Source organism: Diplodia seriata, assembly GCF_021436955.1.
Source record: "Diplodia seriata strain FDS-637 chromosome Unknown scaffold_13, whole genome shotgun sequence".
Classification (NCBI taxonomy): domain Eukaryota; kingdom Fungi; phylum Ascomycota; class Dothideomycetes; order Botryosphaeriales; family Botryosphaeriaceae; genus Diplodia; species Diplodia seriata.
In genome coordinates, this window is record NW_027117320.1 from 111489 (window position 1) to 135432 (window position 23944).

General features: G+C 58.2%; 5 protein-coding genes across 5 annotated transcripts; 2 read left to right on the forward strand and 3 right to left on the reverse strand.

Annotated features, from left to right (window-relative positions):
* Positions 1–737: 737 nt before the first annotated feature.
* On the forward strand, positions 738–3008 carry GSH1_2 (glutamate--cysteine ligase; the record flags this gene model as incomplete). The annotated part of the gene is made up of 6 exons (XM_066781883.1): positions 738–748; positions 811–883; positions 940–1005; positions 1056–1204; positions 1259–1384; positions 1436–3008. The coding sequence occupies 6 exons, from the start codon at positions 738–740 to the stop codon at positions 3006–3008; spliced, it is 1998 nt and encodes a 665-aa protein (XP_066627695.1).
* Positions 3009–5645: 2637 nt separating this feature from the next.
* Positions 5646–10138, forward strand: SLS55_010502 (uncharacterized protein; the record flags this gene model as incomplete). Its single annotated transcript, XM_066781884.1, has 5 exons — positions 5646–6496; positions 6992–7011; positions 7297–7631; positions 8222–8884; positions 8948–10138. The coding sequence occupies 5 exons, from the start codon at positions 5646–5648 to the stop codon at positions 10136–10138; spliced, it is 3060 nt and encodes a 1019-aa protein (XP_066627696.1).
* Positions 10139–10655: 517 nt separating this feature from the next.
* Positions 10656–12060, reverse strand: SLS55_010503 (uncharacterized protein; the record flags this gene model as incomplete). Its single annotated transcript, XM_066781885.1, has 2 exons — positions 10656–10741; positions 10839–12060. The coding sequence occupies 2 exons, from the start codon at positions 12058–12060 to the stop codon at positions 10656–10658; spliced, it is 1308 nt and encodes a 435-aa protein (XP_066627697.1).
* Positions 12061–13541: 1481 nt separating this feature from the next.
* Positions 13542–14964, reverse strand: SLS55_010504 (uncharacterized protein; the record flags this gene model as incomplete). The annotated part of the gene is made up of 3 exons (XM_066781886.1): positions 13542–14351; positions 14769–14774; positions 14956–14964. 3 exons carry the CDS (start codon positions 14962–14964, stop codon positions 13542–13544), a joined length of 825 nt encoding a protein of 274 aa, XP_066627698.1.
* A 392-nt stretch (positions 14965–15356) lies between these two features.
* Positions 15357–18584, reverse strand: CPH2 (Clr6 histone deacetylase associated PHD protein-2 Cph2; the record flags this gene model as incomplete). Its single annotated transcript, XM_066781887.1, has 2 exons — positions 15357–18470; positions 18525–18584. 2 exons carry the CDS (start codon positions 18582–18584, stop codon positions 15357–15359), a joined length of 3174 nt encoding a protein of 1057 aa, XP_066627699.1.
* Between the last annotated feature and the right edge of the window lie 5360 nt (positions 18585–23944).

Here is a 23944-nt window from a genome sequence, read left to right on the forward strand (position 1 = left end):
TGCAGCAATCTATTTCCGTCTCGTGGCCGCAACGGCGAGTTTGACGCCCTGACCGTTCGTTTCAGCATTGCTCGGCGCCGTCGTGGTACGCTAGCCCACGCCCGCAGAACCCTCGCAGCCTGGCCCCAGGCGTGCGGCGGCGTGCTCATCAAACAAGGCCCCGGCAAGGAACGCGCGCCCAGCGCTGCGTGCCCCAGGCCAGCGTCTGAAGCCCGCCGGCCGCGCGGGCTGCGGTTGCGCCCCAAAGCATGTCATGATCTGCCGTGGTAATTGCGCCTCGTGTGCCGCGCAGTCGTGATGAAGATTGCCGGCTCTGTGCGCGCCGCGCAATTTCGAGGCCATCCGGGACTCCCCCAGACGGGCACGTGCGGACGTGATAACGGCAGCCAGCGCGTCCGCGCCGTGCGTGACGTTCCGGCGCTGATTTATCAGCATCATGATGATGCCCCGCGATGCCGTCGGCGCGGAGCCTCAGCGCTGGCTGCGGTCCGGCTCGCCGTCCCTGCCGGCACGCAATTCTTAGAAAAACCCACCCCATTCGAGGCCATCTCTCGGTGAAAGCAAACCCTGCCACCGTTCCCGTCTGCGCGAGAGCAGAGGCCTCGTGATCGCACCGCACTGTCTCCCGGGCCGCGCCAGCCTCGGCGATTGCGCACCCCACCGCGAGTGCAGAGGGTCCAATCTCCGGACCGCAGCGAAAACGAAGGTTGACGTCGGACGGCGCGGGGTCCAACGAAATGGGTCTTTTGTGAGACTAACCGCCCACTCAGCCCTCCAGCCTGCAAGCCATACTGACCCGCATGCCGCCAGAGCTCTCGGTACTCCTCTTGACTGGCCGGACGCGAAGAAGGTCGCCGGCAAGGTGCGCGAATGGGGAATAGAGGTAAACCACGCGCCCTCCCAACGAGCCCTCACGTATGCTGATGCGCCCCGACGCAGCAACTGCTGGCCACATGGCGCCGCGCGAAGGGCAAGGAGCGCGATGCCATGCTCTGGGGTGACGAGGTTTGCCGCCTACCCGCGCCTGCGAGGCACAATCGCTGAGTGGGGAACAGATCGAATACCTGGTAGTCGCCTACGATGACGAGAACCGCAAGGCGAAGCTGTCCCTGCGCCAGGCAGACATTCTGGCCGCACTGGCGTCCGACGAGAAGCTGCTGGAAGAGGGCGGCGGCGTGCCAGACATGCAGCAGGTCGAGGTCAAGTCCGTGAGCCAGCTGTAACGCGGGGTCAACAAGCACTGACATGGGCGTGGCAGGAAGGGAGACACCGCCCCGGTCTTTCACCCCGAGTTCGGACGGTTCATGCTTGAAACGACGCCCGGTAAACCCTGGGGCATCGGCTTCAAGGATCTTCTCGATGTCGAACCAAACATGAAACGCAGGTTGGTGTCAACCTGAAGCTGCTGCGAGACACTTGACTGAGCACATTCCAGGCGCGTCATAGCGAAGGAACACATGGACCCTGCCGAGGCTCCAATCACCATGACCACCTTTCCACGCCTCGGTCTGGGAGACTACATCACTCCCTACTACCCTCCCTCCGGTCCCAAGCTCCGATCGCAGTACGTTCCGGACGAGATCGCGAACCCCCATATAAGGTTCCCCACCCTTGCTGCAAACATACGGGCTCGTAGAGGGCGGAAGGTGGAGATCAACGTGCCGGTATTCAAGGACGAGCGCACACCCTGGCCATTCCACGATCCCACCGTCAACTATGATATGCACAATTGGCCTGAAGATGACGACGTTCGCAATGGCGCCGCCAAGGAAAACCACATCTACATGGACGCAATGGCTTTCGGTATGGGCAGTTGCTGTTTGCAAATCACGTTCCAGGCCAAGAACATCGAGGAAGGCCGGAAGATGTACGATCAGCTGAGTCCTCTTGGTCCGATTCTGCTTGCTTTGACTGCTGCCACGCCCATCTACAAAGGCTTCGTCGCCGACACCGATGTGCGGTGGAATCAGATCAGCAGAGCCGTGGACTGCCGTACAGCAGAGGAGCTCGGGGAGAAGCCGCTCAAGAACGACCGCTGGCGGATTCCGAAGTCGAGATATGCGTCTAACTCAACTTACATCGCCCAGGATTCGCGGCTCCGTAAGGAGTACCTTGATCCAGAGCTCGTCATTGATCCGGCGCTCAAGCAACGCCTGGTCGATGGAGGCATGGATGATCTGCTTGCAACTCATTTCGCACACCTTTTTATCCGTGACCCGATCGTCGTCTTCAACGAAGATCTGCAGGAGCTTGATCTGGACAAGGTGGATCACTTTGAGAACCTGCAATCGACGAACTGGCAACACATGCGTTTCAAGCCGCCGCCCCACGGAAGTGATATCGGCTGGCGGGTCGAATTCCGGCCAATGGAAATCCAGCTGACAGACTTTGAGAACGCGGCATTCAGCATCTTCATCGTGCTGATCACCCGTGCCATCTTGTCATACGATCTGAACTTCTACATTCCGATTGCAAAGGTCACTGAGAACATGGAGACTGCCCACGCGCGCGATTCGGTCAACTCGCGCAAGTTCTGGTTCCGCAATGACCCCTTCTCCCCCCACCCAGCTACGGTCAACGGCAGCAAGCGGGGTAGTGGCACCGCCTCGCCTGCTGTGGATAGTGGCGCATCCACCCCTCCGCTTGGACCGGTCGAGAGCGAGTACAGTCTCATGACTGTGGCGGAGATCATCAATGGCCAGCCCACGACTAACGGCTTCCCCGGACTGATCCCGATTGTCGAGTCGTATCTCGATAGCATGAACGTTGACGTTGAGACGCGCTGTGAACTCGCTCGCTATCTTGACTTGATCAGGCGTCGTGCCGATGGCACGCTCTGGACGGCAGCGAAATGGATTCGTCAGTTTGTGGCTGAGCATCCGAAGTATGAGAAGGACAGTGTTGTCAGTGAGGACATTCAGTACGATCTTGTCAAGGCGATAGAGGAGATTACCGAGAAGGAGGGCAGAGGCACTTTTGGAAAAGAGATGTTTGGGTCCAGAAGGTAGATGGCTCGAGGCAGTGGGATTGGAGTTCTGAAGTCAAGGTTCAAAAATGAAGACACAACAAAAGACGGACATGGATTCGCAGCGACCCACGGGGCCGTGAAAAGTTACATATCCTAGACGTTATCTCAATTCCACCCGACACCAGTCATGACAGGAGCCCCAGGCAATGCGACATTACAGGATTAGACACGGAAGAAATGGCATGATTGGCAGTGGCCCTTTCTGGTAACTATCACGACTATAAAGAACAAACCCTCCTGGCGCTTTCAATACTTTCCGACCCTTCCACCGGCAACCTCATACCTCAGAGGTTCGGTTTCTGGCTGCCTTTTCCTTGTCCATCTTCAACCGGGACACTGACAGCAAAAAGATCATCCCGCTCGTTGAGATACCGCTCCATGGGAAGCTGGCCGTATGTTCGACTGCCTTGCCATCCGCTCGGCATCTCAAAGCCAAGATCAAGAGCCGCCTTGAGGATATGGTCACCACTGTTACTGGCGGGTGCGGTGGTGTTGGAGGCCGCTGTGTGCGCGGCAAGACTGGCTGTCGTGAGGTGAGCTCGGCTGGAGTTGTTCGACATCGTGAAAGAGCTTGCAGTGATATCGGGCGGCTGCAGAGTCATGGTTGTCAGTGAGAGCGTTCTGGCAACCCGACTATCACCAAAGGCAGGTAATCACCTTGGAAGATGTCACAGGCACACTTGGGTCGAGGATGGTACTTTGTACGTGTGTAGGAGTTGAAAGGCACGTAGCCAATATCGCCCGTTGAGGTTGGCAGGCTGCATGCCTTACACGGACGAGGGCCCCATATACGGCGGGTGAAGGAAAACACATCTTTTGCACCTCAGCACCTTCTAATCTGTTCTGCTTCATGCAAATTGCAAGTCAACAGATTGGTGTGCAAAAGTGCACAGGCAACCGCGTTGCTCAGATCATGACGGCTTCGGGTGGAGAAAGGTGCAAAAGCCGCATCACCAGAACGATGGGCAGCTTCTGTGCAAAACCATGTGCAAAACCATCGGACCAACACCAGGACGTTGAAAATGGCCGGAGACCCACTTTGCGCGCATCCGATGCGCAAAGGTCAACGCCACAGTGGAAGCCGATGCTTGATCGCCGTTGACCCTGGTGGTTGTGTGCAAAAGGAGGTATAATTGCTTTTTCACTCGCCAACGTCACCGCCACCGATGCTTCTCTGGGATGTGCAAATTCACTTTTGCACTCAGCTATTCCAAGGCAAACATGACCTGCCACGACCGGGGGCCGTCGGCAAGCGTTCTGATTGGTGTGGCTTGCTTATGCGGGCCAAGTCTCCGTTCGCGCGTTGCAGCGCCTGTCACTGGCCTTTTTGCCGCCTTCTCCAGTAGATCCATCAAAAGGACGCCAACGCTGTTCCAGCCTTGCCGGAGAGCACGTTCGACGCCCTATTTACAGCATCTATCCTGTTCTCATATGCCTTCTTCTAACGGCTGCACGAATGGCAAAGACGAAGGGCGCAAAGAAAATCCATTGGGATGACGTGCGGTCGGACATCCAGAGGATGTATGTGTACGAAGGAATGAAGCTGGAAGATGTCCGCAGTCGTCTAAGGACTGGCAAAAATTTCGACGCCTCGTAAGTAAACCGCTCTCCTCTCGACCTGGGCCTCACTACACCAACAACTCCAATACGTAAATTTCACTGTTCAATTAGACCCCATACTAAACTCGTGTTTGTTGCCTCCGGCCATAGCATAAGATCGTACCGAAGTAAGATCAACGAATGGGGGCTGAAGAAGGGAAGCGTATCACAAACGAGCACCCGAAACAACGGTTCAGCCCCTCTTCCTCCTGGAAGAATGGAGACCGGCGGACCTTCCATGCTCGCCTCCTCTTCGAACGACAAAATGTCGGAGATCCTCAGTGACGTGCACTCTTTTGAGTGAGTGTAGATGCTTTGATACTCATAATGCTCGGTGGACAAATCTGACAGGTCCACGCGGATTAGCACCACGTTTGGTCTGGAACCGTGGACAACGGCATCTAATCTCCAATATTTACCAGGATCTGATCCCGTCTGGTACCGCCCTCATCCAGAGGAGACCCTGCGGCAAACAATCTATTATATTGAGCGTAGAAATGTAGTGGGGCTGCACACGGTGCTTGATTTCACCATTGCCAACGAAACCACACCCTCATTAGCTGCCTACTCAGAGCTATCGCAGCTTCAACATCTCTGTGGAAGCTCACTTCTACACTTGGCTGTAGCGGCGTCTTCTGCGGAGGTTGTGGAGGCTTTGATCGATGCAGGTGCCGACATCAACAAGCCGGCTCATGCATTTCCTCGCTATACCCCTTTGATGGCGGCTGCTGCTCACGACGCTATCTCGATAGTCGAGCTACTGCTGAAGAAGGAGGCGTCCATGGAACCGACGGATGCAACAGGACATGGAGCCCTTTCCGTTGCCGCCCAGTGTACGCAGGATCCCCGGATTGTGGAATTGCTATTGGAAAACTCGAAAGAGCCTTTGGACTCGTCCCGGTGCGACAGACTTCTAGCATTGGGCCATGCACTATCCAGAAGAAAGCGAGAGTACGGGGGCCCTAATCACGCCATCTCGACCCGCGTGGCCTGGATATTGGTGACGGCTAACCACCCGATGCCTGAACACTCTAAGAGCTTCCTTGAGCCGTGGACAGAGCACCCAGATTGGGTAGATCTCATCAACGAAGATGAGAAGAAGTCTCTTGTGCATCTGATTCGCTGTGGGCTGGACCTCGATCAGCCTTGTGCGCCACCCGGAGTGCATTCGGGCGCTACTGTGGCTCATACGCTTTTGTTCCACTGCTGGAAAGCGGAAATGCCCGATTACCTCGCTCGACATCTGGCTAGCAACGATGCTATTGGTGGAAGACTCCTCCGAATACTTGCTGAAAGTTGTCATTGGAAATGTTTCCAAAGCGATAAGAATGTCAAAGCCATGTCTACTTTCATTGAGAATGGCGTCGACAAGGAGAGCCGGGGCCAGAGCTGGAATCAAAAACTCGGCCCTACTCCAGTTTGGTTTTGGATAGGATCTCTCGAGAAATGTTCAACACGGACGAAAATCGAAGAAGCACTACCAAGTTTGGCTGTTCTCCTGGAAGCCGGTGCCCATCCGAACAAAAAGATCGAAACATACCCCATTGAGAACCTACTGAAACAGGAGTGGGTCCACAGGTTTCCGGAGACTGCGATCAAAGTCCTTGAGAAGCTCATGTCTCACTTTCCTGACGATATGAAGCCACACCCTCCTTGGTACAAGAAACCATTCTTCCCGATAACGAAGAACTTTGAGAAGTTCAAGCTAAATGTCAAGGCTATGGCCGAATTTAGAGATAACACAGAAAATCGTCTATCTGCCAACTCCAGGAACTTGCTCTTCAGGGCTGCATACATCATGTCCATGAAAAAGTTCCTCGCATCCCAGTTCTCCGCGAACAAAGACTCAAGAGCCCACGGCAAGATGTTGTCGGCCCTGGATCGGCTCGATAGCTTCGGGGTATCGCGGTCCAACTTTCTGGATGATTTCGCTTACGACATGCTCTGTCGTGTCGTCGCCCTTGAAAGCCGACAAACGCCGCGACCTGGAGACTGGACTAATGCTTCTGGAAGCGCCCTTCTCCAGCCCATGGAGACGGACAATCTGTCTCCGGGGCAGCCAAAAATTGTCGAAGTTTCTTTTTGGCATGAGGACCAACTTACTCGCCATCCTAACCTACCTAGCTAGTGCCGATGAATCGCGCTTGGTCCTGCTCATTCCTTTCTCCCGAAATTCTGAGATTCCCATTTTGCCACAAAGAATAACGAAGAACCTATGAACAATTCCATCATCGCCCACTGAAAAGTTTGAGAGCATGGTAGATCAACTGTGTCATGAGGTAGCACGGGGTTTCCGTCCGAGACAGCTTCTGGGATACCATGGGCGGAGCTAACGTAGCCGAACTGTTTTCGGTAATGGAACAGAGCCGCATTGGAGCTGTCCGGTACGGCTCCCCTCTATATCCCCGGGTTCACACTCCGCGCCCGCAGGCTACGTGTAACATGCGAGACCGGCGCATCGAGGATGCAGCACATTTAAACTCGACGGAAGGGCCTCTATCAGCACGACCAGAATTCTATTGCGGAGCACTCACTGCACACCATCGACTTTCCGTTCTCTTGGATCAAAGCCTCTGATTTCTCGAAATCGCTGAGCATACGGACAAACTTCCGCTCGACAGAATTGTATCAGCTCCAAAAAGAAGAAAGCAAAGCAACCATGACCTCAGCCGCGGCGCTCAAAGACCTTGCGCGCGAGATGGTGACGACGCTCTGCAACAAGCGCGACTACGACTCGCCCTTCATCCAGCAGCACGTCTCGCCGTCTTTCTGCGCCACGCACCTCAACAAACCGTCGACGACCAACCGCGCCGAGTTCATCACGATGCTCTCCACGGCTATGACGAAGATGCCTACTTTCCACGCCGAAATCAAGGACGTCGTGGCCGAGGTGGACGAAGAGAGCGGGAAGGGGAAAGCCTGGGTGTTTAGCCGCATGAGCGGATTTCCCGACGGCAAGGTGCAGGAGAGCGTGGACATGCTGGAATGGCAGGGCGATGTCGCTGTGAGGGGGAAGGATATACAGATGGTGGTTGAGAAGGAGTGAGGGCGTAACGTCACATCTGCAGCTCTCGAGAGTGAGCATCAGATCGAATGAACCATCAAGAGAGTGGCTGGAAATGACATTCAATAAATACTACCAGCACACGTGACCTGGAGAGGTGGACTGAGTGCTTGCCCTGGACAGGTACTTGTTAGGAGAGCACCTACGACAAAGACATCGATCGGTTTCCTGAATCCTACCCATCAAAAAGGCCGTGAATGTACGGCGATAGAATATTGCTGACTTACCGGATTGGGCAACAAGAGGCCCGATCACGGGATCACGGATCTGGAGGGCTGACGCTCGCGTGAAGCTCGAGCTCCACCGAAGTCCCATCCCAGCCCAGCCCTGCCCCAAGCTTTCCCCACCACCTCACCAACCCTCCCCTCCAAACGACAAATAACCCAATCATGGCGGACGAAGACAAGGAAAAGGCCGAGAAGCTCGCTGCGGCGAAGAAGCGCGTACGAGACCCACGGAACCCATGTTGGACAGCTGTCCATCTGCAAAGCTCCGCAAAGCTAACGGCCACGTCGCGCGTGACTCTCTAGTTCGAGCAATTGAAGAAGCAAAAGGGCAAGAAGGGCGGCGCAAAGAAGAAGGACAAGGCCGAAGCCGCAGACCCTGAAGCTTCTGCAGCTGCCGCAGCTGCCGACAGCAAGGGAGACGAAACACCCGACGAGCCCAAGGCCGACGCCGACGCCGACGCCGCGGCCCCGGACGAGGAACAGCAACCTGCCGACGCGACCGCCGATTCGCCCGCCCCCGAGGGAGAGGAGAAGCAGGAGGAAGCGGAAAGCAAAGATGCGGGCGCAGAAGCCACGGAAGCCGAGAAGCCCGCCGAATCCGCCGCTCCCACTCGCCCGGCGCATGGCCGTCAGCCGTCTATATCCGTGCAGTCGAAGCTGCGGTCAGACTCGTTCCGGCGGACCTCGTCGGCGGCGGCCATGGGCTCGCCCTCGGCGCTGAAGTCGCCGGGCCTGCCTCTGAGCCCGGGCGACGACGTGCAGGACATATACAGGAAGCAGGTGTTGCGGATCGAGGAGCTGGAGAAGGAGAACAAGCGGCTGCAGACCGAGTCGCAGGACGCCGAGACGCGGTGGAAGAAGACGGAAGACGAGCTGGAGGAGCTGCGGGAAGCAAACAACGAGGTCGCGGAATTGAAGGCTAAGGCGGACCAAGTCGAGGCGAAGTCGAAGGAAGTCGACACGTTGGTATGTCCCCCCATACTCCACGGATTTTTGATAGTCTGCGTCTGACAGTATGATTGCTCGCAGCGGACGGAAATGACCAGCCTCCAACGCCAGAACGCACAGCTCCAGAGCCAAACCAAGCAGAACCGCCGCGTCTCGAGCGCCTCGCCCTCCAACGACGACCTCGCCTCGCAGCTCGCCTCCAAGTCCAGCACGATCGAGTCCCTCGAGCTCGAGGTCTCCAACCTGCACGCGCAGCTCACGCAAGCCGCGACCGCGGCCGCCAGCCAAGAAGACAAGCTCGCCTCGCTGCAGGACCAGCTCACCAAGGCCGAGCAGGCCGCGGCCGCCTCGGCGCAGGAGCTCTCCGACCTCAAGGCCAACCTGGAGAAGGCCAGCGAGAGCGCGGCCAAGGAGGGCGACTCGCGCTCGTCGGCCGAGACGCGCATCGCGCAGCTCGAGGCCGAGCTGGCGGCCGCCCAGCGCGCCGCCGCCGACGCCGCCAAACGCGCCGAGACGCTCGAGAAGAAGGCCGAGACGCTGGCGACGCTGCACCGCGAGTCCGACGCCCGCAGCCAGGCCAAGCTGCGCGAGGCCGACAAGGTCGAGCGCGAGGCCAAGGAGCTGCGCGCCCGCGCCCAGGCCCTCGCCGACGAGGTCGCCCGCCTCAAGCACGACGCGTCGCACGGCGCCGAGGACGGCCTCGACGAGTTGGAGGACGAAGAGCGCCAGAAGCTGCGCGCCCGCATCCAGGCGCTCGAGGAGGAGAACACGGACCTGCGCCGCGGCATCTGGCGCGACCACCGCGCCTCCCTGCAGCCCGGCATGGACGAAGGCGGCGGCGGCGGCGGCAACGGCTTCGACGACGTCGACCTCTCCAGCGCCACCAGCCTCTCCCGCGGCCCCAGCCAGTCGAACCGTCAGCGCGGTAGCACCGCTACCGGCGGCTCGTCGTCCCTCCAGGACGTCATCAACAGCGGCATCAGCGCCTTCACCGGCTCCACCCCGCGCCGCAGCTCTTCCAACACCACCCGTGGCGGCCCTCCCCCGCCGCGCAAGCAGAGCGGCGCCGCCGGTCTGCTCGACGACGACGACGACGACGACGACGACGACTTCGCCTTCGACGAGGACGCGTTCCGCCTCGCGCAGGAGGAGGAGGCGCGCAAGCGCATCGAACGCGTCAGGGAGGTCAAGAGGGGCCTGGAGAACTTCAGGGGGTGGAGGGTCGACGTTGTGGATATGAGGGTGGGCATGGGCGGCGTGGTGGATTTGTAGTGGTTGGTGGTGGCAGTTATTCTTTTAGAAGGAACAAGAAACAAAAAGGATTCAAACGATGAGCGTTGTTGTTGCATGTATCACCACTACTGCTGGAGAGGAGGCTGGCTGGCTGGCTGGCTGGCTGGCTGATCATCAGACGCGTTTAATCAAGCTGGGTTTCTTTCCTCTTGTCTCCTTTACTCTCGCTCTGTTTTTTTTTTTTTTTTTTTTCGCTTTCAAATTCCAACACTTGGGACTATATAGGTATGCGATACCCTTTCTGTCTGGCAAGAGCAGTCCGTATGTACGTACAATACGAGCGTGGAGCGCACATGGTGGTGTTCAAATGAGCATTTTTTGAGCTAAGGAATAATAATATGTGGACAGTGCCGGCCACCTTGAACTAAGTGGCCCAGGATTGAATTGCCGTTCTGTCGGTAGGAAACCATGATGCTGGCTGATAAAGCCGACTCCCCTATCCGTGAACAATCGAAGATCGAACAAACAGTGAAAAGACCAGAGAGGTCGTCCTAGTTTAACCATCCGTCCCCTCCAGCAAAGCAGTCTTAACGGCGTCCGTATGCTGGCCAGTAATCCGAGTGACGACGCGGGGGGTCGGGGCTATGGCTGCGGCTGCGGCTGCGATTGCGGCCGTGACTACGATTACGGCTGCGGCTACGATTGCGGCTGCGACTGCGACTGCGGCTGCGGTATTTACGCTTCTTGTCCTCCGGCGAGTGGCTGCGGCCACGGGATCTACCGCGGCTGGAGGGCGTAGAGCGCTCGGTGTTGCGGCCACGACTGTGTTCGGTCTTGATCTTCGTCTTGGGCGAGGGCACCGTCTGCATCGCCTTCGGTGCGGTCGGGGGCGAGGCTTGTTGCGCAAGTTTCATCTCAGAAACGGCAACAGGACCCGTAGGGGACTGGCTAAGGCTCAAGTCCAAGGGGACGAGCAAGTCTTTGAGCATATCGCCCCGCTGGCCTCGCAAGTTCTCTACCACGACATTCCGCGGCGGATTGAATGTGCGAAAATCATTCCTAATGATGAGTAGCTCGTTTCTTGCAAACCGGAAGTCTTCGTTCCGTTTTGCTTTGACCAGGTAGTCGAGCGTTGGTGGCAAGAGCGTACCGAATCCACCTTTCACGGCCTTGCAAAGGGCACCGTTGTTGATGTAATTCTCCAGGGTGTTGGTATGGAGCAGCCGGTCTACAGTCGAAGAGGAGGTGATTGCTGTTCGTCTGTCAGTTGACCCACGCATCTGGCCTGGTGGATTAGGCAAACCTGGCATGGGTTGCGCTATGTTTCGCACATCCTTGAGGTATTCTATGAGGTCATGCTGGACGTCTTCGAGAAGCATCGCAGGGAAATTGTACTTGATCGCCTTCTGGAATACTTTCCTGAAGTCCGGCTGCATTGCCAACGTCTTTCTATTCTTGACGACAGCCTCCATGGTGAAGGCTTTCATCCCCTCATCTGCTGGAAAGTCGTTGGTCTCTGGACAGAAGGAATCCACCAAGGCAAGAGCCTCGTGGGCTAGAATGGGGAAGTCGTTATGAATCTTATGGAGGGAGTGCTTCTTCAGCTGATCGAATTGCATGAAACAGGCCCAGTTGTAGAGCATCAGCTCCTCTAAGAAGAACTTGTGCGTCGCCTCTGTCGTCCTGGCCTCGTGGATATCCGCCGCGGTCGACATCCATGGACACCAGGCAACCTTGCTGCCCATCGCATCGACGACTTCTAGTTGGACTCCAGTGTTCCATGGAGCGTATTCGCCTGTCTGAAGATACTGGTTGACCTTGGTGAGGAACTTACACCACCGCGAGGCTGTGAAGCGAAGCAGAACAGACTTGTATCCTATGTCCGTCTGCGTCTTGCTTTTGGACTTCATGATGGCAGCCAGAACCGACTTGGGAAGCTTCGAAGTTGTCGCCGCCGGCATTATGTGTTGGTCAGGGCGTTCGGGTGGGCCGAACATGATGGCCACGCTGTCGAAGGCGCCTGCAGGCTGAGGAGGCTGCACGGCGGAGGCATTGCCTGGCTTTAGCAACAGCGAAGGTTCGGCGGCGGGGATGGAGCCGTTGAGTATATGGTTCGTGTTATTTATGGAGTGATTTGGAATTGATCCAAAGATTGATCGGCCATCAATGCCCATGATTGACGCTAGAGTGTTTGCTTTGGAGTCAGTGGCATTCTGCGTACCGTTGTGGAGGAAAGAGCGGGTAGGCAAACCGCTGGGCTGGGCTGAAGCTGCGCTGCCGTTAATGGCAGCAGAGGGTGCAGTGCTGTGGAGGGTGAGGTTGCGACGCGGGTCTAGCCATGGCGAGAAAGCCATGTTAGCCTGGCTGAGTGGAGGTGGAGGGGTTGACGAGGGAGGAAAGGAAACGGGCGAGGGCGGAGGGTTTAAATGCACGGTCTGGATGCGTGACTGCAGTTTCGCAGCGTGGCCATGGGCGGGCGCGCCTTCCCACGGCAGCGACGCGGCAGGTGCGTGACGCGGCGGTAAGTAGATACCTGCTCGCGCGCGTCAGCACGTGAGACCCAACCCGTCTCCACAGCTCAACGTCCACAGGTGCAACCTCCCCACAATAGTGTCCAGATCGCCGCTGTACCTGCCGAGTCGGTGCCATTTACGGTCGTGGTAACCTGTTATCGAGGCCATGGCGATGCTCCAAGCGTCAAACCGCACCCCAAGGCCCCCACACTCTAAATATCACCATCCATCGTGCGGAGTCTCTGTATTGGAATCAGCGGCAGCGAGGATGATGGATAACAGACAGATCTGGTCTGCTCCGTCCTGGTGTCGGTCGATCCGCGTCAAACTGCCTCTCGGGACTGCGGCGAGATACAGCTTTGCGTCTATAGACCCGTGAGTTGCTTTTTCTTGTATCAGAGCCCCTGTCACTTGCCGAGCATTGCGGCGTTTATCGTTGTGACGAGTCATACCTTCACTTCCAAGCGGCACAGCAACTCCCCGAGCGTCCGCCCGACGCAGTAGCTGAGCTAGCCTGATGCACCTCGTCCGCTCGATGGGATTGTCCGCCTGATCATGTGGAGTTTCCTCCCAACCTCCATTGGTGTAATCTTTCTGATCGCCGATGACTCACTATCACGCAACGGAGTATGCGTCTGAGCGCATTTCGCAACCTTTATACTTGGCGATGCGATCGAGTGGGGTGCGTTGTTGCTAATCTTGTTGTTTAGGCCCGTATATCTTTCAACAGCGAGAGGAGACTGTTTGGCCGACCATCAGTGTCGATCACATCCAAGGAAAGGGCCGGAACAGCCCAAATTCTCGGGGAGAAACTCTCCAAAGTTGCGATGTAGTGGAAACAGAACGCCGTTGTCTTAAGTGCGCCACCGTCTTGTCTTACCCGCTCGCTGCTCTAGGTGCTCTTATCCTTTGGCGGATCCCGGGCTGATCTACAACCTGGCTTTCTCGCCAGGTACCTCCTCTGCCAGCAGTTTCAGTCCCATGATCCCTTCCAACTCCCTCACTGCCTTCCAACTCTTCCCTAAGTCGACTTTCAACGTCCTCATGCCCATCTCTCTGGCAGCCTTCAGATTCTGCCCGATGTCGTCCAGAAAGAGCACATCCCCCGCCCGAATGCCGCCCTCCACGCCCCTCTTCCTCGCCTCTTCATCCAACAGCTTCACCGCCATCTCGTAGATCCTCCGATCCGGCTTCCTCAGCCCAACATGCGCCGAACTGACGAAAACGTCAAACGCCGCCTTCACGTCCCCTACCTCCACCCTCCCATCCGCCCCCTCCATCCTCAAACCGCTCTCAAACACCGCCCCCTTCTCATCCACCACCCCCTCCGGAAACACAACCGTATTGCTCAACGCGCCCAGCACGAAACCCTTTCCTCCCCCTCCCCCTCCCTCCTCCCTCGCGACCCTCCCCAGCTCCCTCAACGCCGGCCACATCCACCGATCCGGCGCCCTACTCACCCGCATCATCTCCCAAAACAGCGCCTTCGCATCCACCCTCGGCGGGGGCGGCATCTTTTCTTTCCCCATCCTCTTCGCCCAAAACGCCTTCCACGCACCCGGCGCCGCCAGATCCTCGGCAAACGCCGCGAAGAAGGCGTCGTCCAGCGGCACCTCGCCGCGCTCGACGCGCTGCCACGCGCCCGCCGGCGCCGCGGCCGAGATGGCCGCGTTGACCCAGCCGACGGGGATGCCGTGCGCGCGCTCGTAATCGAGGATGGCTTGGAAGGGCGAGACGACCTGCAGTGCGCGAAAAAACGAAACGTCAACAACGACGGTAAGTATTGGCATACGTACGTACGTGGCACGCACGCACGCACGCACGCAAGCACACAACCAACCCCTGGTCGACTGCGGGAGAAGGGAAGGAAAAGCAACGGACGGAGAAGCCCACTTACGCAAACGCCGCCGATGTCGAAGAGGAGAGCTTTGGGCCTCGATTGCTTTGCTGGCGGTGGGCCGGTCGCGGTCATGTTGGCGGCTGGTGGGGTCGACGTATGAGGCGGAGAGGAGGAAGCGCGGCGCAGAGTTGCGATGAGGTGCAAAGAGACATGGCAAACGAGCAATTGTGGGGTACGTGGAGGGGGAAAGGGCAGATCTGGGGTGGGCAAGCTTCCCGAATGCCGAGGCACCGAAGGGCCGTACCTGCCTACATACGTAGGGCTGTTCGCCTCGTCTCGTGGCAGCTGCGTGCGAGCCAGCGAGCCATGGCACGTGGCACTATACTTGGCACAATGATGCATCCACGAGTCCGGAGAGGAGTATATGTATGTTTCATGCCCGGTGTAGCCCAGCGGCGTCGTAGCTCAGAAATGGGCTGTGTGTGATAGCTAAAACTAATTACGCCAAACATCTACGGTTGTTTGAACTCCATAAAGACGTAAAACATCAAACGCGACGTGTGCCGACGAAGCGCCTCGGCGATTAAAGCAGTCCTGTGTCCAAGAACATATCATGTACAAAGCGATAGGCGCAGCAGCGGTGCTGGGTATCGTTAAAAAACAGTCCACCTCGAAGCCGAGTGGATCGTGCTCGAAATCGCCAGCCGAGCAAAGATAAACCGGGTAGAGCGTAGCCGTACACTGAAGCCGACCGCTTTTCTGTTTGTTCAAGTTCTCCGCCCAAACGCCGAAGCCAAAAACGTTGCCCAGTCCTAAACCATCTGTGGTTTGGATCATTCGTTACTGTTCTCCCAATGGTCCAGAGAGCCATCCTACAACCATGACGCCGTAAAAGAAGCTGAAATCAACAAGACACCATCTTGGTCTCACACTCCGCGTCACTCTGACTGGCGTAGCCAGCGTCTCCCTCGTCGCTGCTGCTCTCCTGCATGCCAACAAGCATCTTGCTGACACTCAGGCACGCCTCGACAATTCTGCCCTTGGTCTTGGTGCTCAAGCCGGTGCGACGTCCAGCTTCACGGCCAATCCAGACACGCATCGAGCTTGCGATGCGCTCCAGCCCTTGTCGCGACTCGGCAAGCAGCTTCTCCTCGTTCGAGAAGATTCTGAGAACCTTGTAGGCGGCAATGAAGCTAAGGAGAGTGAGGGCACTCTCGGGCAGGTACGTGTTGTTGACGACGAAGGTTGCGCGGATCCGAGCCTCATCGCAACCGGTTGCGACGAACGTCTCCGCGAGAGCGAGGCATTTGACCAGTGTGAGCGATTTGCGAACGTCAGCGGCGATATGGGCCTCGCCAACCACGTTCATGAGCAGAGCCCGAGGGGAGTTGACCATGTTTTTGAGGGCCGGAATGTGCGGTTGCGAAGGAAGAGAATCGAACGCAGCGATGATGTTCTCGTTGCGACCCTTCTCGAGGAGGATAGACTTGGCAACGTGTGCTCTGACCTGGGAGACGGAGTTGGGAGGCGCAGTACGAACCGCGAGGTTCAAATCGGCCTTGACCTCGTCCGTAACCGACGAGACATTGGCTTCGAGGTAGCCAGCCAGTGCCCGATTCAGCACATAGCTCGAGTACCAAGCAGCAAGAGCATCCAATGGCGAAGAAATCGCGAAATCCTCGACGACACTGTCCATGGCTTCATCGGACTCGGTGTTCTGCGCGCTCGGCTTGTTCCAGGCGAGGTTGTACGCACGTTGCACAATTCTGTCCACCATGACATCATTGCACTCGAGATCCAGTAGCGCAGCCAGATGATCGGGAAGCTTCTCGGTCTCTTCGCCGGATTGGAACAAAGCCTTCTGTTGGTTGCGAGCCTTGTTCCAGAACTTCCGAGCCAGCTTGGCGCTGATCTCTTCAAACATGTACCACGAGCCGTATCCTGCGTTGGCGATCTCCCAAAGAAGGATGCGGATATGCATTGCCTTGAGCATCAGGCGCGCAGGACTGTTCGGGAGGGTGCCGGAGGCCATGATCGTCAGGATCAACCTACCCTTGCTGATCTCGGCATCGCCACCAGTGAGTTGCGCATCCAAGGCGATCTCCCACGCCTTGACGCGGGCAGCCTCGTGTTCCTTGGTTGTTCCAGTGACGTATGCGTATCCATCCCAGCCGACGACGTTCCTCAAGCTGAGCTTGAGGGCTTTGAGACACACAGCCGCAGCCTCGAGGAAAAAGTTGTGGCGCGGGACCCAGACCGTCTGGATGGCTGTCAACCAAGCCTTGCGACGAACCTCAACCGGAGATGCAGGCGACGGCGCCGGCTGCAACTTGATGGACGGGATCGCCTTCTTCCTGGGCTTGGACTTGGGATCAATGATCGGAATAACCAGATAGACGACGGCGGCAAGAACAAGGAAAAGCTTCAGCAACGGAAGGGAGCGGTAGAGAGCAGACAAGCCGTGGGTAGCAAACTTCGGCACCAGCGCGCTGCCGTATCGTCCGAAGTAAGTGAGGGGTAAGGCGAACAGACCCCTGCCCTCCGGGTTTTCTCCGCTCTCCTCACGCTCTCTCCAACCCTCAACGATCATGAGACCAGCAAGCGAACCGACCATCAGCTTGTTCATCATGCTGTTTCCTCTACGGCCGTTGACCATATGCTGCTGAGCGTTCATTCCGGGCCTTCCGGGGGCGGTCGAGTACATGGGATAACCGTTCGCCTGGCTTCCGTAGTGCGACTGCGAGGCCATTGCCTGAAGATTCGTGATGCTCTCGGGCACGGGAATCATGCCCTGGGCCTGGCTAACAGGCTGGCCGCGTGCAGCAGCAGCAGCAAAAGGATCTTCCTGATATCGCATGCCGTCGGGAGTCCCAACAGCTTGCGCCATCGGGTTAGGGGTCATCATGGCGAATTTGTCGTATGATTCCAATCGTGCCTTGAGAGTATCGACTTCTTCGTTAAGACGCTTATTCCGCTTCTCGAGGTGACGAATGTATTCCGTCGCCTTGGAGAGAACGGTTGCTTTGTTGAGCTTGTGGGCAGGCGTAAGGCCCTCGAGGTCCTCGGGGTCGTCCTCTTCTTCGTTGCCGTTGGTGTTGCCTGCCCGCGACATGACTCGAAGGCTGGGCACGCTGTCACGCAGTGCAGCAATCTTGTCGTTGAGATTTGTCCGATATCGCTTTTCAATCATGTTGTGGGCGGTCTTTTTCACGGGAGGTTGCTTGTTGGATTTCTGATCAGTGCTGCTGTCGTCCTCGGTAGAAGACTTCCGCTTCTTTGTGGCCACGTTTGCTACGGGCTCGGGCGACGATTGCTGCGACGAGGAACTCGTCTTGGGATCCGGGCCAGAGTTGACGGAGCTTGGGCTGTGGTGGAGCGAGGGTGTCGAGTGGGGTGGCTGAGGAACAGATTGTGATTGCATCTGTTGCTGGTCGATAGAGAGCGGCGAGAAGAGACCATTGTCGGGCTGGTCGAGGGCGGTGTTGTTGTTCCAGACGGGATTGTCGGACGCGAAGTACGAGTTGCTCTGCTGAGGCTCGGTGACGGAAGGAGAGTTGTTGTGGTTGTTGAAGTGAAAGGCGGGAGGGTTCTCAATGCCCTCCCCGAAGGTGAAGGAGATGTTGTTCATTGGCGGCTGGGAGAGCGAGTGGGAGTCGTGGGGCGACTTGGCTTCGGGCTTGAGGTAGTGGACGGGACCCGGGCCATCTATATCCTGCGAGGGCTGGTTTTGCGTCTGCGCATTGGGATCCCAGCGCATCCACTCCTCCCAGTTGCCCTGCGGGAACGAGTCGCTAGACTGCACCAGCGACAGGTCTTCGGCACCAGACCCCAGCCACGGCGCACGCGCGCCAGGGCCGAAAGGGAATTCAGTCGACATCATCGGGTCCTCCATATTGACCCCAGACTCTAACGGGGTGGAGGGACGCGAGTGATCGTCCGACGGGCTCGTCGTAGGTCTGAAGTCGTCGAACACACAGTAAGGTCCAACCTGCGACGCCGATCCGGCGGTTAGCCCCGCCTGTGAAAACACCAAAGGTCATTGCAGCGTGCATGGCTACAGTAGAGGACGTACGGCGACCTTCTCAAGCGCCAGCGCGTCATCTAGAGCGCTGTTTAGCTCGTTCAAAGCCATGCTGCCGGAGTGTAGAGCGTGGCTGGCTCGCGCCGAGGGGAGAGGGGTTGCTAGGGCGCAGGGCAGGAGCGAGCCACGAGAGATGAGGCTGAAAGAGAGAGCTGCCAAACAGAGGTCTTACCAAAGACGAAAGAGATCAGGGTCACGACATGACATGAGCTGACGGATGGCGGCAGGAGTGCGGAGAGGGTCGGGGCCTGGCACGCAACAGAGTCAGCGGTCGGTCAGACGTCCCCATCGCGAGGCCAGGGTTCACGATACAACCGGGGCTACACTCACGGGAAGCTGTGTCGCGGAAGGACGGCCGGTGCGCAAAGGGCCGGCGTGGGCCAGGGTTCGCTCGAGAATGCGCGCTGGGACTGGTGGGAAGCGCAGGGGAGAGCGTGTCGCCTGCACCGTTGGGAGCGATGATTGAGAGGAGAAGATGAAAGTCGTATGATGGAGGTCGGATAATCAGACCACCTGCTTGGTGGCGCCTGCGCCGGCCAAGGGTTTCGCACATTAGGCGCTCGCCTGTGTTGCCTTTCCGGCGCACCGCAGCCACGCCACAACAGCACTGCCCGCACCATGGGGCCGCGGTGCGAGCCACGGCGCAGCCCATCTGACGGCGCAACGCTGCGAGATGGCGATGCGTCGGTTCCTGTGTGCGCCGCATCTGGACCACGCAAACCGCGTGCTGGTGCTGGGGCGGGAGCTGGACGCCAGGCACGGCGCCGCCGAGGCCGGCCGCGCGCTGGGTGCTGGGTGCCTGGCGAGCGCTAGCTCCGAGCAAGTCCGCGCCTCTCCGCGGCCGGGCTGGGGCGTGTCTCACGCGCTGGTTCGCCGGTTCTCTGCGCATTCTCGAACGCTGCCCGAACCAGCCGGCTCCGCATCGCACAGCAGCCCTGCGCCAGCGTCTGGTGACGCCTGTCGCATGTAGATGAGAGTCGCCACTCGCCCGCTGCAGGCACCACCATCGCCTTCGCACGTCGTGGCACCGCGCCGGACGCGGCATACAAAAGCAGGCCGCGTCCGCTGGCGCGAGGCTCAGCGCCGCCCCCCTCATGCCACTGTCGTGAGTCGACCGGACCCTTCGCTGCTGCTCGCCGTCCACGGCCGGGCAGACTCACCACCGCGCCCCTTACGCCAAACCCGAAGGGTACTTTTGGCCTCGCTGTCGACTGACGCATCACGACAGCGGCGCGCGACTTCGCCCGGACGGACGACGACTGACGATCAATCCATCTGGCTGAGCCCCAGCCATCCGATCTGCAGTGAAGATGCGGTTGGTCTTGCCGTGCCGGAGTCTTTTCCCCAATCACCCGTGGTGACACGATTCTCTCCTGCTTGGCTCAGAAGCGATCGTCTCGACCTTACGATGCCAGCCTGCGGCGTCGCCGGCTGCACGGGCAGCGAAAGCTTGGAGCAGCCCCCAAACGACCACCTGCCAGAAACACGCGCCGCACTCTCAACCATGGCCGCGAGTCCTTCGCCGGTGGAAGCGCCCGGGACGCTCGCATCTGGGGTCCACCATTGTCATGCAGGCAACGCTCATCCGGGCGAAAGGAAACCGGTTACCCATGCTCCTATAATCGGCTCAGATTATAGAATGTGCTGGTGCCGCCCTCGCTGAGCAGCGTTGCCAGACCATCACCTCTGCCGCACGCCGACCGCAATCATGCTAACGCATATGATCGTGGGATGAGTCCACAGTACGTCGGAGCCGCACCGGCCGAAAAGGTGGTCCGCGAGCATGACTTCACATGCAGGCCGGCTCCCAGAGGCAACGTTTCCTTCGGCTTTAGAAAAGACGACGGCCTTCGGGGCTTGCCGCGGTTCCAGCGGCTATTCAGCGTCGTCGAGTCCGTGCTACACATGGTGAAGCTTTTGGCGAGTCTCCCAAGCGCTGCCTACTCCATGTTTGATGCGTATTGCCGTGGGAGGGGTTTTTCCCTGTCGAGTGGGCCTGCGCAGATGTGACGAGCGCGAAACCTTACCACGTCAGCCAGAGAGTGCGGCGCAGCCCCGGCCACACAAGTCTGTCCATCTCGCATCTTCGCTCAGCACCCCTCCGCCGCGGAATCGGGATCTTACGAATAGCGGGCGTGACCCGATGGTCTGGTAAGTGAGCCTGCCCCATCACGAGTCCCTGCGTTGTCTGCAACGGCGTGGCCTCTGCTCTCCCTTGTAGGGCATCGAGATTCGACGCTCTGTGCGCATTGGGTGGAGCATGCTGCACAAGTGCCGTCAACAGATCTTTCAAAGGTCCGAAAAATGGCTAAATGACTCTGTAACCTCCCCACTGCGTCGGGAATGGGGCGTATGGTGCTCAAGTGAATTTCGATCTGGCACCTCGACCTCCGCATGTGTGTCTCTGCGTTACCTCTTACACACCGCTTGATGGGATCTGATCTTGTATTCATCCTGATAAGAGGAAATGCGGGACTTGATGATCCTTGGCAACATGTTGTATAGCGATCCTTCGCGTTGAATCGGTCCTTCGGTCCATCTGACGTTGTTGCGTTCATGCAGACCTCATCCATGTCTGCACGCCATAGTACAACGCGAGTAAAGCCGATGGTTGCGCAGCCTTGTCCCAATAAAGTAAATTTAAAAGGACTATGATGTTATCCACACCACGCTTTCGTGAGGGCCGGCCTGTGCATATATCGGAATTTGAATCACGGTGCGGTGCACCTTCGGATACCACCCGACGCCCACGAGGCGTGCAAGGGAACATTCCAAATTAACCCAGAGCCGAAGGGTGCGGTCACACAGGGACGATAAGCGGGGAGTGAGCAGGCGCCCGCGTCCTCACCTTGCCTTGGCGTTGGCCTGTTGCTGTCATCAATCTGTTGTCATCCGGGCCAAAGCTTTGGGGTGAGCAGCGAGATGCGCAGCAGCATGGCCGGCATGCGGTAGGTACATCGTACATATGCGCCGCGCGCCTAACTCGGGAGGATGCATGCTTGACGGGCCTGCTGTCCCGCCCTCCACCGGCCGCCGATGCAGCTGCAGCAATCCTGCGCCCCTTCCTACACTCTCTTACCACCCGTTCGCTTCCCTCAAGCAAGCCACACCGTTGGGAATCACCCCATGACGGGCTTGGAAAACGCCAACCAGGCCGGTCGCTCGATGTTGCACTCGAGGACGACACGTGGCCCCGAGAACATATTTCGCCACATATCTGCAGGCTGGCGGGAAGGGCGGGCAAGACAGGCAGGGAAGCGTGCATATATGAGATCTATCTCATTCAAAGTACGTCGTTCCGATTCAGGCTCCGGCTGCGCCTTTCGTAGGGACCGGATTGGTCATCCGGATGGGTGGCCTGGCTGGTGTGCTGGCATTGGTAACCTGTCTGATCTATCCGGTTACACGCACACGTCCTTCAGTTCGAACTTGTCGAGTCCCGGCGCACCGCTTGAACAGCAGCAATCATCAACAGGCGTCGCCCTTGCCGACGTTGTTCCGCAGTGGCCCAGAAGGCAGGACCTTCTGACACCTGCTGTGCAATGACGATGTCGGGTGCGGAGTACCGGATCTCACTCGGTCGGCTATTGTCCCTGCTGCTCGGGCTGGAGAAAAAGGAATGTGACAGGGCTGCGGCTCGATCGTGAGATTTCGTGCATATGGTGGGCTGATTCTGAAGACTTACTTGGACCAGCTGTAAAAGGAGGTTGTTCCGGGCAGGACACAAGAGAACTGCAAGCAGACGGACGCTGGTCTCGCGTAAAGCGCCGTTCTTGCAGAGAACACGGGAGAGAAAGGTAGATGCATTAGCAGCACGTGGGAAATTCTCCATCCATAGATATTGCTTCCCAGTCGTACGGGCGTAAGGTGGTGGCAGAGGCTACTATCCTGTGCGCGTCGTGCTACCCGGCACGCAGCCGCTGAAGGGGTGGTTGGACGACAGCGCATCTCCAACCGTTCTTCTGCTTTCGGCGCCCACGTGAAATGCAAGCCTGGAAGCAACGAGCCGCGCGTGGAACGATCGAGAGATGGTATAATTAGAGAGTAGCGCAGGTTCGTGCAGCCGGGCTGCTGCGTAACAGCCAGCGGACAATTGACAGCGGCAGGTGGAGTAGATGAAGCGGGCGCGGGCGCGGGCGCAGCGCGGAACCGAGCGTTCCATGGGTCGAGCGTGCTGTACCGCCGTTGTAACGTCCATCTAGTGGCTCGTGAGAACCGGTTGGCTTTGACGTATGGTTGGCCAGAGGGACCGTTCGCTGCCTCGTAGTACATGGAACCCACGTGAAGCTTCATTTTAGCGCACATCGCCCGGTTGCTTCCACACGGCACCAAGCCTTAGTCGTGTGCTCGTCCTGCTGCAATAATAATACGCGGAGGCGGCTAAGTGTAGGGCGATTTGGCAGCTGATTGGCCGCCGCTGACGCTTCAGGATGCGGTTGTCCCATTACCGAGCGTTGCATGAAGAGTGCGTGGTGGATCGGACCGGGTCGATGCGTCACGGTCGACTCTGCTCCAGCCCCAGATCTCGTATCTGACGGAAACGCCGACGCGGCGTGTCTGGAGCCCACGGCGCAGCAGGGCAGGAATTGAGGAGGGGCCCCAACAGAGTGCTGCTCCGTTTGGCCTTGACAGGCGGATCGAGCGGATCGGAAAGTCATCCGCGATTCGTCAGGGTCACCCCGGATCCGCCGTGCGGGCGTCGTGGTGAAGGGGCAGCGTCATCACTCCTGAGCGTGCACGAATTATTCCCGGCATGATGAGATAGAGTTTAGTGCGTCAGAGCGGCAGAGGCGCCCGCCCTCTCATGTTGGATGCCGCCATCGGATATTGGCCCCCGCTTTCTGGCCGTGAGATTATTGTGTTTCCAACTGGTGCAGATGAGCCTGTTCCTACCGAGGCGGGCCGTCTGAACGCTGCCGGCGACCCAATCTTGGCCGCTTCTGCGCGCCAGGGGGCCGATGAGGATGGGCGGGACCGGAATTGCAGCGGTAGTTTTGACGCAGCAGTAGCCATTCAAAATTTGAGACAGTGTCGGGAACCTGGAAAATAGCAGATGGGCGCTATAGGCAATAATAGGACAATGTGGGCCCGCGCCAGGAGATTCGCTGCCCGCTCGTCGTGTCATGGCCGCGCCCTAAGCAGTAAGCTTATGAATAGTCGGCGATGCGGCAGGGAAGGGCCCTGTTCGCGCTTCGATTCGCGATGGTCCCGAAGACGAGGAACGCAAGAACAGCCTTACGGCAATCTTCGACAGATCGAGACAGCGCCAGGATGCAGTTGGCAGGTGCTTTATCTCTGAATAATGGCAATGGGGCGATTTGTGGCATGTGTTGCCGTCTCTCCGACCGATGCGGAGCCGTCAGGGGCTTCGAGGCTCGAGATCTGGTCCCTGGTGTGAATTGGCTCCGGCT